This window comes from Lepus europaeus, chromosome 4, assembly GCF_033115175.1.
Source record: "Lepus europaeus isolate LE1 chromosome 4, mLepTim1.pri, whole genome shotgun sequence".
Lineage (NCBI taxonomy): Eukaryota > Metazoa > Chordata > Mammalia > Lagomorpha > Leporidae > Lepus > Lepus europaeus.
The window spans coordinates 57585174-57603728 of NC_084830.1; the positions used below are offsets into that span (position 1 = coordinate 57585174).

The following is an 18555-nucleotide window of genomic DNA, read 5'->3' on the forward strand; positions in this document are numbered from 1 at the left end:
CCAGATGTAAAGATCTTTAGCAATGAAGAAGTCAAGGGACTATGAGGTCACTAATGCAAGTGACTGACGTCACTGATAAGTTAGCAGTACACGAGGAACCAAAAAATCACTGATGGCTGGGAAGTGAGCAGGAGACCAGTTGGAGAACTTATACTAAAAAATAATGAGATTTTACAAAGGGAAGGAGAGGTGACTGAGTTTGGACACAGCAACTGGGATTTAGGAGAATATTTTTTTTCAAGGACAATTCACATTTATTTGCTGATGACTTTGACTAAATAAACGCCACACGTGGCAGAAATTAAAGAGTCTGTTAGGGAGCTAACATCATTTCTTGCCAACAGCTAAGGGTGGTCCAGGAAGATTTCACTTGTGCTCCATCTTCAAGCAGAGGCCTCGGTTCGGGGCCAGAGTCGGCGGAGGGCAGCCCTGGTCCTTCCGGCCCTGAGGGGCCTCCCGGAAACTACTCCTTGTTCTCATACTTGTGCTTGATGTGTTTCCACAGCTTCCCCTGGTTGATGTGCTCGTAGATCGCGTCCGCGCCTTGATCGAAGGCGCGCTTGAAGAATAGGGCACCCACGACGATGGTGAGAGCAAAGGTGGAAGTCCGACGGAACAGCAAGTACAACCTCGAAGAGATCGTAGGGCCAGCCAAGTTTCCTCAGTGCCGACCTTGCGCCAGCGCGCCTCGGATTTAGGAGAATATTAACTTCACTTTTTAACCTCAAAGTTCATGAGGCTCCCATGGTATTTAGACTCAGAACTGGATGGAAGAGGAACAGGTGAAAAGTGGGACATAAATAAGAGGTTCAGAGAAGGATTGGTTGAGGTAAGAGAGAAACCAAATGACTCATGATACTTATATGTTGGGAGATTGATCAAGGACTAATTAAGAGATTACTACACACAAGCAGGAAGGATTAATGAGGAAAAAAAGTTAAAACATGCTCCCCATCATTAAATCTATGCTATAATAGGGACCAATTGCATAAAAGTGCAAACCATGTAAAGTTATGGCCATTAAGGGATAAGAAGGAGCAGTACATGAAATGGGAGAGCAGGTTATAAGAAGCATTGAACTACTTAGAGAAGAGAAATTAATACCTGTGACAAGCTCTAAAGGAACTATTGGCCTGGGAGGAGAATGGGTATGGGTGGTAGGAGTGGGAGGAATATATGTGCAAAGGCCATGGTAGTACAGCTCGAGAATGCTAGGTGAGATGGTGGAACAGAGTACAGTGAGCTTGTACAATGGAGCAAGGAGTTAGAGCCAATCATAGAAGGCCATAGAGGTCATTTGTTAGAGTTAGGTCTTAATGCGAAGCCATGCTTTGTTCCCACTGACAGTTCCTGCAGGACAGAACCTCTTCCTACTTGCTCTGGTTGGTAGATCAATTGGCAAACATGGAGAAGTCATTTATCCTTTCTCCAATGAAGGCTATGTGGTCCTCATAATCAATAATCACTTCTTCAATAGGATAGTACTGACCTTCTTGTAGGTCTATATCTGTGAACAAAGCATGCCAGTTACATCACATGATAGTTCTTTGAGTAGAGCCATGTTTCCTCACTTGTGTTTCATGTCTCCCTCCCTTCTATAAGTAAAACAGCCTCTCTGCTCTGGCAGTGGAGTAGAGAACAAAACAGAAATGACAGAGACGTGAGATGTCTTTGGTAGAGTAGTCTCAGAAAGACTACAGTGTGTAAATAAGGAAGCAGAAGTGGTTAGCCAGGCAGATATTTCTGAAGATGTCAAGAGAAAGGGAGGGGAAGAGAGATGAGAATGAACTTTGAAGGGAAATGAGATTAAAGGCAATATATTCACTCATATGGTTTTTTAAAGCAGTGTTTAGAAAGAAAAAAATCAGACATATACAAAAGAAGAAAAATAGTAAAAATGAACCAATAATATAAGCAAATTGTATATATATATATATACAATATATATATCAAATAGTATAATCAAATTGAACAATTATCAACAATCATATTGCTTCATTGACCACATTTATTCTTTCCCTTGGTCCTCTTTCCTGAATTACTTTTATGGACAATGCCATCCATGTATCATGGTTTTTAATCCCATATTTTTCCTTAAAAATTCAAATTTTTCTTTCACATATATAATGCCATCATTATATACTGCAAAATTAACAATAACTTTATTATATTTGATTCTAAATTTATCTTCAAAATTCTTCCCCTGTGTCAAAAAATGTATTTTTACAGCTGGCTAATTTAAATCAAGATCCAGACAAGTTTCAAATGTGATGCTTTCATTGTCATGTGTCAAGTTTCTTAAAATCAAAGACAGTTCCTTAAGTTTTATTTTTATGTATGTATTTTCATGCTTTAGATTTCTTGGTAAAACCAGTCAGTTCCTCTGTTCACATAGCTTTAATAGATGTAAGTTGACTCTAAAGCCTTCAAGAGTGACTTTCATTTGCTTGTTTTAAGTGATGAGAAGTGCTTGAGTATGTGGGGGGGGGGGGGGGAGACATAATGACAAGGAAAAAGTGGAGAGAGAAGGGAGGGTAGAATAATTATTGTTGCAAAATGATGAAGAGGTAGAATACAGAGGTTAACTTTTAACCAAAAATGAAACTTGCTTCCTCTTTGATAAGAGACAGAGATAAAGATGAGTAACAACATGAACACTGATAAATTTTGAGGTAGTGACAGCCAAGATGTTTAAAATATCGATTAATCAGTTTGATGTGGGAATCAATCATATGGAACAAACTGATGCAAACAACCATTCACATAAAGGTATTGATGCACATCCAGTGCATATTGGTTTTTGGTAGTAGAGAGGAAAGCTGGTATTTGTGACTATTGTCTTTATTCTCTCATTGAAATAGAAGATAAGGCTGTCTGGCAAAAGGGAAGAGCTGGGGCATAACTGAGAATTTTAGAAGTAAATGTTCAAAAGTAATTGTGGTAATGGATGAGAAAGAGTATCAGTTAAATGAAATAAAAACTTCCTATGAAGATCAAGGACCTTGAAGGAGTAATTCATTCCTAGTTCCTGAAGATATTTGGTTGACAGATTATAAAGACAAAGTGAGTGGTTTTATTATTGCTAGTAATCAAGCAAAAAAATTGACTTCCATATTTACAGATCTTACTGTTAATATTTTTTCAAATTGATAACTAAAGAGAGAAGACACAGCAAAAATGATAAAATAGTAGGTTTTTAACATTACAATGATAAAATATTTGGGATATTTTTATATATTTTATTATTTTTAAATTATTTTTAAAACTTTGTGTTTTTTTGACAGGCAGAGTGGACAGTGAGAGAGAGAGAGACAGAGAGAAAGGTCTTCCCTAATGGCCGCTGCAGCCAGCGCGCTGCTGCCAGTGCACCACACTGATCCGAAGCCTGGAGCCAGGTGCTTCTCCTGGTCTCCCATGCGGTGCAGAACCCAAGCACTTGGGCCATCCTCCACTGCACTCCCGGGCCACAGCAGAGAGCTGGACTGGTAGAGGGGCAACCAGGACAGAATCCGGCGCCCCGAGTGGGACTAGAACCTAGTGTGCCGGCGCTGCAGGCGGAGGATTAGCCTATTGAGCCACAGCGCCGGCCTTTAAAACTTTTTAAATAACTGAAAAATTAAAGCTAGATTACTAGAGAGGCAAAGTTAAACTAAAATAAGCCTTGATCAAAATAATTATGAATAAGTACTTCCTCCCTTGTTATATACTCATAAGTTATTGAAGAAAGTTGGATATTAGAGAAAAAGGCAAGACTTTGCCAAAGCACCATCACATAACTACCACTGTTTATGTATCTCTATTCTCATTTTTTTTAATGGATTTTTTTTTTGACAGGCAGAGTGGATAGTGAGAGAGAGAGAAACAGAGAGAAAGGTCTTCCTTTGCCATTGGTTCACTCTCCAATGGCCGCTGCGGCCAGCGCATCGTGCTGATCCGAAGCTTGGAGCCAGGTGCTTATCCTGGTCTCCCATGCAGGTGCAGGGCCCAAGCACTTGGGCCATCCTCCACTGCCTTCCCGGGCCATAGCAGAGAGCTGGCCTGGAAGAGGGGCAACTGGGATAGAATCCGGTGCCCCGACCGGGACTAGAACCTGGTGTGCCGGCGCTGCAAGGTGGAGGATTAGCCTGTTGAGCCATGGCGCTGGCCTTTAATGGATTTTTATTTGAGAGGGAGGAACTTAACATAGTACAAGTTTGTGTAATAGTTTACTTTAAGATTTTACTTACTTAAATTTCTATATTATTATATAAACTTTGTAATCATATTATATTTCACTGTGTCTGAAAATATAGATATATTTTCATAGGATTTTATGAGTCAAAGCTTATGAAAATTACTGAGGTCCTTCCTAACAATTTTAAAGTCTTGCTCCATAGATTCCTATTGCTATCTAAAAGAATTTACATTTCTTTTGTTTAATTTAGACATGGTTTAAACATTTTATTTCAAAATAGTTTTAAATTTACAAACCAAAAATTGTTACTAATACAAGAAGTTTCCATATGTCCATCCCATTTCCCCCACTAATATCTCCTATTAGAATCTTTGTCAGGGGCCCACTTTGTAATATAGTGGGTAAAATGCTGCTTGTGATGCCAGGATCCTAGACGGGTGTCAGTTTGTGTCCTGCTAAACTTCCCACCCAGCTACCTGCTAATGAAGCAGAGTGTTTGGTTTCCTACCATCCAAATGATGCTCCTGGATACTGGCTTTAGCCTGGCCCCGCCCTTGCTATTGCATCTATCTGAGGACTGTATCACCAGATGGAATATCTCTCTCTCTCTAACTCTGACATAAATACATATATACATACGTGTATATATATATATATATATATATGATTCTTTATCACAATTAATGAACCACATTCAGCTTCCCTATTTTTCACCCAAATTCCTTTCATCCTTCACATCCATCCCAGCCTCTTTTTAAAAAAAAAAAAAAAGATTTTATTTATTTACTTGAGAGGTAGAGTTACAGACAGTGAGAGGGAGATACAGAGAGAAAGGTCTTCCTTCCGTTGGTTCACTCCCCAAATGGCCACAACAGCTGGAGCTGCACTGATCCAAAGCCAGGAGCCAGGAGCTTCTTCCAGGTCTCCCATGTGGGTACAGGGACCCAGGCACTTAGGCCATCTTCTACTTCTTTCCCAGGCCACAGCACAGAGCTGGATTGGAAGGGGAACAGCCAGGACTAGAACCGGCACCCATATGGGATTCCGGTGCCACAGGCAGAGGATTAACCCACTGTGCCACAGCACGGCCCCTCTCCCAGCCTCTTGTAATAACTATTCTGTGTTCAGACTGAGTTGGCTTTATTATTTTTTTTTTTAAATTTTAGCTCTCACATATAAAGAACAACATGTGGTATTTGTCTGTCTGTCTGTGTCTGGCTTATTTCCCTCAACATGGTGTCCTCCAGTCTCATCCATTTTGCCTCAGATGACAAGGATTTCATAATTTTTTTCTTATAGCTGAATATTAATACATTGTATGTATGCATATATATATTGTAATATATACACATTTATTCTTTATCCATTCATCTGATGATGGCACCTTGGTTGATTCCATATTTTGGCAGATGTGAACAATATTGCTATAAACATGGTGGAGCAAGTATTTCTTTGATACAATGAGTTTATGTGTTTTGGGTATATACACAGTAGTGGGATTGTCGGATAATATGGCAGCTCCATTTACAGTTTGTTAAGAAATCTTCGTACTGTTTTCCAGAGTGACAGCACTAACTTACATTCCCATTAACAGTAGGAATAGCCATACTCATATCAGAAAAAAAGAGGGCTTAAATTAAAAACTGGAGGGCCAGTGTTGCGTCATAGTGTGTTAATCTTCCTCCTGCAGTGTCAGCATCCCATATTGGTGCCAGTCCAAGTTCCAGATGTTCCACTTCTAATCCAGGTCCCTGCTAATGCACCTGGGAAAGTAGTGGAAGATGGACCCAATGTTTGGGCTCTTTCACCCACGTAGGAGACCTGGATGAAGTTCCTGACTTCAGCCTGGCCCTACCCTAGTCAACATAAACGCAGCATTTAAAGATAAAATCTTAGATAATCTAGGGGGAAAATATATTTAGAGGAGAAAGAAACAGACAAAACAGACCCATGAAGAATTTCATCAATAGAAGGTCTGGTAAAGAAAGAGAAGCCAGCAAAAGAAGGCTGGTAGGAAATAGGCAGCAAACTGGGGGGGGGGGGGGGGGGGTAGTCTTTGAAGTCAGCTGAAGGAAGTGTTAAATAAATGACTAAAAGGACAGTGATCACGGTATCAAGTGCATGAGTATCACTGTATCGAGGTCAAGTAAGATGAGGACATGGAAGGGAGAGTTCACTTCATTTAGATCCTGTGGTCTTTGTGTTTAGGTTCCTGTGATCTGAAATAGTGTTATTTCAAAGGTCTGGAGGAGACAAAGTGCTGACAGAAGTGACCCCAGGAGAGAAGGAATGAGGATGTGGAAAGTATGGACAACTCTCCTGAGATTTTTCTGTGAACAAAGACATGGGTTTGCTATAACTGCCCAGCTGAGCACAGACAGCAAGGCTTCAGATTCTTACTTCAATCTCAAATGTTCTGAAAAGCTCTTAACCAAATGCACTAGGTTTTGATTTTAATCTAAAGCATCTTTCTAAGTATTTCCTTAACATTGTTTCTTTAATTTTCAGAAATCAATATTCCCTATAGACAGTTGCTTGACACTGAGATGCTGTCTAAGCCAGCTCTCGGATTAAGAGGCTTGATAATACCAGAGCTGGAAGACACCAAAGAATGCTGAAGTGCAGCACAGACCATCATTGAAGGGATTCATCTCTGCCACAGGAAGAATTAACTTTGTATTTATACCTTTTTGGGTTCCCTCTTCAGCAGAGAAATATTTTCTATTTCCCAACCACATACCTTATTATAGAAAAAGTAGACCTGGGGTCAACGCTGTGGCATATTGGCTAAAGCCACAGCCTGCAGTGTCGGCATCCCATATTGGTGCTGGTTCTAGTCCCGGTTGCTCCACTTCCTACCCAGCCCTCTGCTATGGCCTGGGAAAGTAGTAGAAGATGGCCCAAGTCCTTGGGCCCTGCACTTGCATTGGAATCCAGAAGAAGCTCCTGTCTCCTAGCTTTGGATTGGCTCAGCTCCGGCCATTGCAGCCATTTGGGGAATGACCTCTCTCTCTCTCTCCCCCTTTTTCTGTCTCTCTCTCTCTCTCTGCCTCTGCCTCTCTCTCTCTGCCTTTCAAATAAATAAATGCATCTTAAAAAAAAAAAAAAGAAAAGAAAAAATATAACTGAAAGTGGTTTCACAATACTTCATCTGGAAGTTTTTGTATGACATACCAGGAAAATCATTTCTCTTGGGTTTGTGTTTTAGGTCAGCCAGTATATGTGATACAGGAAGCAAGTAAGATGAAATAGGAATGACTTAGAATAATAAAATACATTGTTATTTCAGATTAAAAATATGATTCTTAGTGTAAAACTTAAAATTGGACTTTAAGAATATGTTATTTTATTGATAAAAAGAATCAAAAGGAAGTAAAGATAGGAAAGAAAAGAACAAGCAATTACTGATCAATTATATTCCAGCATTATAGTAAGTCCTTTTTACAAGGTACATGCTATTTTCTGATTCTCTCATAGGATTTTTAAGCTTATTATCTACATTTTTCAAGATGGTAAAATTGAGGCTCAGAGAAGTTCCCTAAAATAGCAGAGGTGAATTACAGAGCCAAAGCATAGCCTAAATAAATTCCAACTCCAACAGTTAAACAAAGTATCATCATCTATGCTAGGAAAAACTTTATCACTGGAATATGACATGGCTTTGTTTCTTCTTCAAGTTAATTTTGGAGAAGAAAAATAATGGCAAGTAAGAATTTCTGGAATTCTCCTAACCAATGTTCTATTCCACTGTAGCTGTGATTGCTCCTCAAGTGACATTCACAGGAGCAAGACACGTGAGGGGAGAAATCCCTGAACCCCTGGCTATCGTGGGTTTGTAACTCATTGACAAAGTCTTTCAAGAACACAGAAATAAAATCTGAATGTAGTTTGGATACTCTATAAACACATTTAAGTGATCTGTTGTTTAGATTTCGGCTTTTTCACTTTATAAACTATTTCTCCTATGCCTTCCTAAAAGTCTAGACATCTCCAACACAGAGCCTAGCACTTCATAGGATATAAATTTTTCATAGGAATAAATTTTCATGGAAATAAAATAAAATAATATCTATGTATAGACACTTTGTATATAAGGAAGGAATAATTCAGGCCACCTTGACATACGGGAGGCTAAGAAGTCACATTGAGACATACAGACAGACGTGGAGAGCTGTCAGAGAGTCCCAGGCGGTTCTGCGACCAGCTTCTCCCTCTTCTCCTGTGGCCTTCCTGTCTCTGAGTAATAGATCATGGGTGCTGGTTCCTTCTCCTTACTTCATTAGACAATCTTCTTTGTCGTCTCTGCTCTTACCGGTAAGGAAGCCTACTTAACAGGACCACCTATTCCCTGTCATCCCTTTTGGGCAGAAATCATTATTCCAAAACATTTTATGGTGCAAATTTGACTTAGGTTGTCTCAATAGTCCAATAAGTAGTCAGTGGTGTTGTGAGGACCACAGAGGGTCAGTTCCCTAAATTAGGGAGCTGTGACGAGGCAGCTTCATCCAGAAGGAAGCCTGCCAGGGTAATGGTGCCAATGCAGTATTTCCCATGTTCTCTAACCTCATAATCTGATTTACTTTGTATCAACAGCATGGAGATTGGCTATTTCTCTGCTCAGAGGCTTTTCAATACAAGTCTAATGATCTCATTCTTGTCCTTGAAGAACAAAGGAAAAGTACATGTTATTAACAGAATTGTTTTTTAAAGGGACCTGATATTTGAAGTCCAGATTACCAGAATGTTAGGCAGTAAAGAAAGTAGTTTGAGAGTGAATTGTTTCTCCTCTTATGTTTAAAAACCCAAATTTATTCTTATTTCATACAAAAAGAATTTTTATCAACTAACAAAATGGTTTGATATTTATTTATTTATCTTAGAAATTTGATATCCTGGTAAGAATAAGCCACATTCTGGTGTGTAAAGAAATAGCTTTGACCTCATTAAAAGACTGTGTTTCTAACTCTGGTATAAAATACACTAGTGAGACACAGCATATGGGCAAGAGACACACTGCTTCCTGATAAATGAATATTTATGAAGAAATACATTTGAAGATATCAATGACATAAGATTGACTTGATAAGTGGTTATTATTTCCATTTTGGCACCTATACAAATACTCTGTTAAAATTTCTGCCTATTGTGAAATATATAAATGCATGTCATACAAACTAATGCAGCCCTCAAAGGCATTTTCCCCTCCTTTGAAAATTTAAATTGAATTTCTGTTGCAGTGATTAGAATTTGCAATATTGTAATACAATACTTTAGCAGGAAGTAATACATAAATCATAGGCCCAAATAGGGAATGTTTCAGAATTGGTGAAGAACATAATTCCATCTTGTCATATAACACAAATCTTAAGTGAAAAGGTGTTTTAGACTGTGTTGCGGGTTGAACTGTTTCACTTTTACTCAAAAAAAGATATTGCAGAAGTCCTAACACCAGTACCTCCAAGTGTTACCTTATCTGGACATAAGGTCATTGCAGATGTAATTAGTTAACATAAACTCATTTTGGATTAGGTTGGATTCCAAATTCAGTATGACAAACGACAGTACTGATAAAAGAGACACATTGGACACAGAAACATAAGGAGAACACCCAGGAAGGTATTCTGATGCCATAAATCAAGATGCTACCAGAGCTAGGAGCCATTTCTGGAACACATTCTTTCATAACACCTCTAGAAGTTCCACAGACACCTTGATCTTAGACCTCCAGCCTCTGGAACTGCAAGACAATGATGTGTTTATGTTTTCAGTACATAGAGTTTCAAATCAGTATAAAACATACAGAGAGGAAGTGAGATCACTCTCCATTTTTCAAGAGCATCCAACCTTTGTGCATTAAAGGAGACATGAATTATAGGCTACAAGATGTTCAAGGCTCATTTGGGAAGCCTTAGGAAGGTTGAACATGACTGTGACCCGGGTGCTGACTGCAAGGCACATCACCCATTCCATCGTTGGTAGCAGGGTCTTTCAGCATTCCATCACCTGTGGAGTGATGGAATGTCTTTGGTTTCCTTCTTTATCAGCAGGCAATAGTGAATTATGCCCATGGAATGTTTATTGAGTAAATATATGCACCTCTCAGATACGAAGAAATATTTGGAGAGAAAGAATATTTTGCAGAACAGGCCGGCGCCGCGGCTCAATAGGCTAATCCTCCGCCTTGCGGCGCCGGCACACTGGGTTCTAGTCCCGGTCGGGGCACCGATCCTGTCCCGGTTGCCCCTCTTCCAGGCCAGCTCTCTGCTGTGGCCAGGGAGTGCAGTGGAGGATGGCCCAAGCCCTTGGGCCCTGCACCCCATGGGAGACCAGGATAAACACCTGGCTCCCGCCATCGGATCAGCGCGGTGCGCCGGCCGCAGCGCGCTACCGCGGCGGCCATTGGAGGGTGAACCAACGGCAAAAGGAAGACCTTTCTCTCTGTCTCTGTCTCTCACTGTCCACTCTGCCTGTCAAAAAAAAAAAAAAAAAAGAATATTTTGCAGAACAAATTTTCTGTGACTCCATAAGTAAAATTGGTGCATCAAAAATGGAAACCTCAATGTAAACATTTTCTAAATTGTGTACAAATTTAGATAGACGAGTGTTAGTGTACATATAAAGGCAATTTTTGTCTTCTATGTAAACATAAAATTAATTATTTAATAGACAGTGATTTTTAAAATATACATACGGTAAATTTATAGCTATAGCAACTGTTTTGCAGGTACTCAGTAAGCTTACCTGACAGGAAGGAAAAGGAAAACTAAGTGAATACATGCAAGTGCTGGCTTATTGGCACAACGAAGAAGGCTAAGAAAATGCTTGGGAGTGTCCCAAGAAAAGCACCTCTTGAACGCTACAGGATCAGCTGAAAAAATATAATGGACAGCTCTATCTGTAGACAAGGGAAGGCATCAGGTGCTTATATCTTCAGAAACTCATTTCAGGGCCTGTCACTCCACACTTAATGGACCATTTATCTGCTGGATGGCATCCATTTTTGGAGATGTCACTGTGGGTGTTCCTTGAGTTACACCCTGAGGAATCAGGCATTCCACAAGGGTTGCCACATGACTGAAGTTTGTTATGGAGTAAAAGGCCTCAGAACAGCTACATATTCACTTATTTAGTTACACAGTTCCATAGCACTAGAAAAAAATTAAATTACTGCATCATTAAATACACTTGTATATGGCTGATCAATGAATTTTTTATAACCTCAGGTAACATTCATTGAGCACTTGCTATGAGCTGCAAATGATGTTAAGGCCAGGGCCAGTGCCTTGGCATAGTAGGTTAAACCTCTGCCTGCAGTGCCAGCATCCCTGGTTTGTGTCCCAGGGGCTCTTCTTCCTGTCCAGCTGTCTGCTAAGGCCTGAGAAAGCAATGGAGGATGGCCCAAGTGCTTGGGCCCCTGCACCCATGTGGGAGACCCAGAAGAAGCTCCTGGCTCCTGACTTCAGTTTGGCCAGGTGGTGACCATTGCAGCCATTTAGGGAGTAAACCAGTGGATGAAAGACCTCTGTCTGTCTCTCCCTCTCTCTGACTGTAACTCTGCCTCTCAAATAAATAAATAAATCTTTAAAAATATTTTTTATCTAGATTGTCTGTTGAAATCTTCAAAACAAATGCAACAATTAGGTACCTCTATTAGCTCCAATGAGTAAATGAAGAAACTGAAGTCCTGGGAAAATGAATATTTTCTCTGTCACCTCATGATGAGCAATAGCAGGGCCAGTGTTCACACATCAGCTACCTGACCAACCTTGTTTTGTCCACCATCTTATACTGTTAGGTAGGAAGTCAGAAATTGAGCCCATGATTGTATGAGAAAGGCCTGAAGATCAGCACCTACTGAGGAAGCTCCAGAAGCCCAGCATCTCTCACTTCAAAGTTCTGCCCAGACCCTGATAACCTCCCAGGTGGTCCCAGCCCTTCTCCCAAGGAAAGCTCCCAGGAAAATTCTCTCCTCAGGACCAAAGGGGTTACCTGATAACATGGGGCAATAAAACCTTCACAGAGGCCCTAAGGGAAGCCCCCCTACTCTGCCTGGACACCAGCAAATCTGGAGAGGAATTTGCTCATTTTCACCCAACAAACCTTTCCACCAGGATTCTCCATCCTTTGTCCTGGAGGAGAGGGAGAGGTGGGTAAACAAACTCCCTTAAAAACCTAGGAAGCCCAAAGGACGGTGTGCTCAGCTCTCTGCTCTCTGCTGACCCACCAGCCTGGCCTGCCCAGGTGTATTCTCTCCACTTAACCATGTAACCTCGTTCTCCCCAGTCCAAGCGACTGGGTGCTGCGCTCTTTCTCTGTCCCTTCCGTTCTGATGGATGCCCTATCCCCAATAAAGCCTTATCACTCCGCTCTCTGCTCTCTGTCACTACTACTGACATGCCAGTGAGCAGCTAATGGGATCCTCAAGTCAGATAATGGCCTCAGGTTTATTTGTTTCTAAAATAGAAGCTATTTTGAGTATGTTTGTAAAAGCAACCATTTATTGAGAACTTACTATAAGCCAGACTACCCTGGTGCTCTTTTATATAATCCCATTTACTTTTTCTTTCAACTTTTCAAAATGCATTACTATCCCCATTTTACATATTCATGATCATGCAGTTGGAATACAGGCCTCTCAATTATACTACAAAAGCTGTACTTCCTGCTCTAACTTCCTTTTTTCACTCAAAAAATTCTAATATCTTACCTGGTAATCACTGATTAATAATACTACATATAAAAGACCTTTTCCTCAAAACTGATATTTATGTTTCCACTTCACATTAGACTAAAACATGCTAAATATAAAAGTGCTCTCAGTCAATTTCATCATAACAGGCAGTGAGTTAAACAAGTAAAAATGCTGGTCTGAATTAACTTAATCATCTCCCTTGCAAAAAGTGAAAAAGGGGAAATAAAGGGGGGGGGGGGGAGCGTGAATCTTAGGAATGAGGAGTTTATAGCCAATACCACCTGGCCTGGGGTCAGTGGAATAATTCGACAGGTTCCATGGGGAGTCACTCAAATATGGCTTGCTTAACCAATAAAAAATATTTTAAAAATATATTCTGAAGCTGGTTTCAGTCTTGTAGCTCCGTTTCCAATCCTGCTTCCTGCTAGTGTGCCTAGGAAAGAAGTGAAAGATGGAACAAGTGCTTGGATCCCTAGCACCCATGTGGGAGACCCAAATGGAGTTTCAAGCTCCTGGCTTCCACTTGGCCCAGCCCAGCCATTGAGGTCATTTGGGAAGTGAACCAGCAGCTGGAAAATTTATCTCTCTGTTTCTATCTCTCTCTCTCTGCAACTCCGCATTTCAAGTAAGTAAATAAATATTTTATATTAATATACATGATATAGATAGATATAGATATGTAGATACAGATAGATATTTTTGGGAGCAGGTCTTAGTCTAGTGGTTAAGGCACCTGCATCCCACTTTGGAGGGCTTGGGTAAGTTTCTTGGATCTGACTCCTGATTCCAACTTTCCAGAAATGCAGACCCCAGGAGGCGTGATGATGGCACAAGAATTGAGTTCTGTAAGAGCAACCTGAATTGAGTTCCAGCCACCACTTCAGTCTTAGTTCAGCCCTGGCCATTGTAAATACTTGAGTGGAACAACAGATGGGAGCTCTCTGTCTCTATCTTTTTGCCCCTCAAATAATTTATAAACTTTGTATATACATATATAATATGCATATAATATGCAGATGTGTAATAATTATATATAATGACACATATGTATTATATGCACATAACACACTTAAGTACATGTCCCTGAATATATTTTTCAGAAGAAAATGCTATAGGGAAGCAACTGATTTTTCTTCTCTGATTGCAAAGGGACTTTCTGGACTGAAGCAAATGGGAAAACTCGTTTGGCTCGTGCAAATGCTGGTCCCTGTTGACTGAGAGCCCATTCTGTTCCTAAACCTCTTTCTAGGTATCTGTGCCTGTAAGACAAGTGCTTGGTGGTGGAAATACCAGTCTGCTCTACAGAATGTAATTCCGCAAGTGCTGAATGAAACCTCCAGACAAAATGGTGGGATTCTACCCCCAATACCTATTGAAGGACCATCTCTGTCCACAGGGTTCTATACACACATGCACAAATATATCAAAAAAGTTGTGGAAAATGGAATTGAAACATAGGATTATTTTGGTACAAAAATTTTGAAATCTATGTGGTTTTTTTCATGATACCCACTTTCCATAAACTTTTCGAAGATCCCTAGTATAAAGAAAATTCTGTAACTGTCTATTTGTGGAATATGAACTATTCAGTATCAGAACCTTCGGAGTTCTCTTTTGTTTCATTCCACAACCAATTGCTAAAAATACTAGAAGAGAGCCAGCATTGTGTGGTAGTGGCTAAAGCTGCCTCCTGCAACTCCAGCATCCCATATGGGGAGGGGTTCCATGTCCCTGCTGTTCCACTTCCAATCCAGCACCCTGCCAATGGCCTGGGAAAGGCAGCAGATGATGGCCCAAGTGCTCGGGCCCCTGTGAAATTGCACCTCATGTGACAAACCTGGAAGAAGTTCCTTGTTCCTGGTTTCATTCAGGCCATCTGAGGAGTGAACAAGCACATGGAAAATCTCTGTGTGTCTCTCTTTGCCTAACTCTGACTTTCAAATAAATAAACAAATAAAAATACTAAAAGTACAGGTCATGATACTACCTTTTGTTTGGTTGCTTGTTGTTGTTCTTGTTGTGTTTTTTTTTTGAGATTTGAAAGTACTTATTAGAATCAAGGACTTCCAGCTAGAGTGGCTTGGAGGGGGGCTTCCAAGAGAGGAGAACCCACAGGGGACTGGTGGTACTGGGCTTTAAGTACAATTTCAAAGGAAAAAAAAAAAAAAACTTGACAATTAGATTGGTGGCATTCAGTTGGGGGCGGGGGGTGGGGGTGGGGTCAGGACAGCACACCAAAAAACCCCATTTGCAATTCTCCATCCTGTCTGGCCTGCTGAGGGTGGGGTAGATAACTTGTTTTCACAATAAGCTGTGAGCTCTGGAGGAGCTTCCTTGCTATTCTCATGGTAAATTTGGAGATTCCGAAGGAAGGGGGGCAGCCTGTTTGTTCCAGCCAAAGATAAAGTCTTGGGGCAGGAAGCAAATATTTTACACCCTAAATTCCATTGGGATCCCCTGATTATCTATTAACTCATTACTGACTCCTCACACCCCCTCCTCCCGGAGATGGAAGCCCTAACATTCCTTAGGGGGAACTGGGCAATGATGGCTCTGGCTGCTTCGTGCTGAAATGGGGCATCGTTGGGAAGGACTGTGGAGACAGGGTTGCAGCAGGAGGTGGCTTCCCAGCAAGAGGTGGCTTCTCCAGGGGGACGCAGTGCCAGCTTGCAGAAACTGCTTCCATCAGAGGTTTCATGTGCATGACCACCTAGAATTTTTTTTAAGTCCAGAGAAAACAAAATCTAACAAGCAGTTTAAACTCATAGGATCTAAAATCACAGGATCTAGAACTGAGGGCAGACTCATTATTAGAGACCCTAAGAAAAGTGTCTAAACCATGAACAAGTTTTTTCATGGAGAGGCAAATACAAACTGACAAAAAGGGCTTGAAAATAATCAGGTGGGGCTTAAGGCCTTGTCAGTTAGGAGGCTCAGTCCTATCTATATCTCTTTACATGTGGTACATGATAAGAGAGGCATCCTGTTGACTTCCATTACCTAGCTGGCCTGAGAGAACTGGCTTGAAGAGAAGATAGGTGGCATTTCTTTTTTTTTTTTTTTTTTTTTTTTTTTAATTTTTGACAGACAGTGAGAGAGAGACAGAGAGAAAGGTCTTCCTTTTGCCGTTGGTTCACCCTCCAATGGCCGCCGCAGTAGCGTGCTGCGGCTGGTGCACCGCGCTGATCCGATGGCAGGAGCCAGGTGCTTCTCCTGGTCTCCCATGGGGTGCAGGGCCCAAGGGCTTGGGCCATCCTCCACTGCACTCCCTGGCCACAGCAGAGAGCTGGCCTGGAAGAGGGGCAACCGGGATAGGATCGGTGCCCTGACCGGGACTAGAACCTGGTGTGCAGGCGCCGCAAGGCGGAGGATTAGCCTAGTGAGCCGTGGCGCCCGCCGATAGGTGGCATTTCTAAAAGGAAAACATTTATTAGTTACTATACAGTTCTGTCTGCAATGTTGTTGACCCTACTTGGCCATCCTCTCCACAGCAGTTGTTACTTTGGAAGCTGGGGCGAGTGAACAGCTTGGCTTTTCAGCTTAGAGTGAGCAAGGCCTGTGGCTCTGACCTGGAGCCCTTGGACTCCAGGGCAGGTCCGTTTCCAGTGACCCAACTCTTGGCTGGCAGAGCTGCCACGGCTCTTCATAAGCTGACTTCTGCTGAAGCCCTGAATTTTCATATCGAAAACCAATGCAGTGGACTGGCCTGTTGGGTCTCCTGGATGGCAGATCACTGTGTAAAGCAACCATTAATTGGCCTGCCACCTATGATGCTACCTTTTGTTAAACACATTGAAGAACTATATGAGTATGTTGCAAGGTGTCTGGCGCATAACAAATCTTCCCAGGCAGACGAATCAATTAATTCACAGGCTTTTATTGGGATTCCGCTCCCAGGCAAGGTTCTCAGGTCCCAACAGAGCGGGGGCTGGGGAAGTCGTGCTTCAGAGACTGGGAGGGCTCCTTTTATAGATACAGGGCAATGGGGTTAAAGGTTGAGGCAGGTCTAATCCTCATTGGTTGACCTTTAGGCACCCGCAGGGATCTTGACAAGGACTTTTCTTCCCCGGAAGTACAAGTAGGGACTCTCCATTCCCGGAAGTGTAGGCCTTCCCTCCTTGCAGATCCCAAAGCTACCATATGTCACTTATAATGAAGACAGGGGTAAGGGACAGCCAAGGGATGAAAAGAGCAGAAATGAGTTAGATTTCTCTGTTATACCAAATAAGGTTAATAAATCTCCTAAAGTCTTTGGTGGCGGCACAGTGCTAGGTTTAGTGTGGATACTGACTTTGGTGTACTTTCTGATGGAGGTTTCCTTCTTGCAAAACCAACTTTCACATTTCAGCTGCTATCATGGCCCTGGGAGAAGGTCCTGCTCAATATTGCTTTCAAGAAACAGTTATAAGGTAAACTGCTGTCACTCAAGAAGGGACAGTCACTCTCTTCTGACACCATGTCAGAAGAAAACTGGGAGGAAGTTAAACAAAGATGTCAGGTACCAAGGTTCTCATCCCTCTGCAGCCCCTCCCCATTCTTTCATCAAATCTAGATGTTGAGGAAATGCAAGAACATCGACATCTAGGTCATACAAAGGTGACCATCCCTGTATGATCCTTCTTGTGTGACCAAGGTTTTTATTGTGTCTTTCTGGAAACAACACTTACCCATCCCTTCCCAGAGGCCATAATCAGGGAGTACAGAACTTTGCTACTAGAGACAAGGGCAGGGAGCTTTCCACTGTAGGTGTCTGTAAAGACAAGATGACCCCATATCAGCCAGTGCAGATCAGGGCCTGGGTCACTCTGGGCCAGCTGCTCTATCACAGAGGCCAACAAGGATCTGGGGACTCCTTGCAGATCCAGGCCCTCTCACCAGTCACCCAGGCAACATCATGAGTGCTAGCATGGGAGTTCCATGCCACCACTAAGTGCAGGCCCAGAGATGAGGGTGGGAGCCCTAAGGAGGATGAGCTGAGCTGTAGGAAACCAAGAGCTAGTCATTTCTTTGTACCCAGGACTAAAGAGGTTGGGAAGAGTTAGGATTCAAAACATATCATCACATCCCATGTAAAACTCAGTATGATTGCTTTGGAAATCAAGTAAAACTGTAAGTTTGAAATTTTTCTTCTAAAATAACAAAGGATTTTTATCTCCTGAACTGCATAACCTAAGCTATGTGTTAACTATCCAGCATCACTCATCAGCCAAACATTCCCAGCTCATGGCATAGAGCCATATCCAGGACAAGCATAATAGTAGGACATTTTATTTCACTTATTCGCTTTTCTTACACCTGTCTGTGATTCCTATCATTCACCTTTCTAAGATTCAAATTAACCTTTGCCTTCTGAGGACACCTGAGTTCTCTTTCAGAATAAAATGAACTTTTATTTCCAATGCATTTGTATTGCTTCAGTGCATACCACCTTCCCTCCCTCGTCTCTGCTTTGCTGCTTTAAGAAGTTCCCTTTCCCTTGCAAGATTAATCCTCACAGGATTGTCATGAGGACTGCATGAGTAAGTGCTCATAAAGCACGTAATGTAGTGCTTGGCCAAAAAATAAAGGATTTCCAGGGTTTTTCCTTTCATGGCAACTCCTTCAATGATGAGTAAGCCATTTATGATGACTTGATATTAATAATGAATAAGTATGGATTGTAAAAGTAGACATTTTTCCTCCATTATTA

At 41.5% G+C, this 18555-nt stretch overlaps 1 protein-coding gene across 1 annotated transcript; it reads right to left on the bottom strand.

Moving 5' to 3' along the window:
* Positions 1-237: 237 nt before the first annotated feature.
* On the bottom strand, positions 238-18457 carry LOC133758685 (cytochrome b-c1 complex subunit 9-like). The gene is made up of 2 exons (XM_062189868.1): positions 18292-18457; positions 238-660 (listed from the first exon to the last, which is right to left on the bottom strand). Exons 1-2 carry the CDS (start codon positions 18455-18457, stop codon positions 464-466), a joined length of 363 nt encoding a protein of 120 aa, XP_062045852.1. The 3' UTR covers positions 238-463.
* Positions 18458-18555: the final 98 nt, after the last annotated feature.

What these genes read in the sequence shown, in the direction of transcription:
- LOC133758685 (XM_062189868.1), bottom strand. Translation starts at nt 18,457, where the DNA reads ATGAAAGGAAAAACCCTGGAAATCCTTTATTTTTTGGCCAAGCACTAC. An exon ending in GAGACGAGGGAGGGAAGGTG is followed by an intron (nt 661 to 18,291) that starts GTATGCACTGAA and finishes GTCGGCACTGAG; the next exon opens with GAAACTTGGCTGGCCCTACG.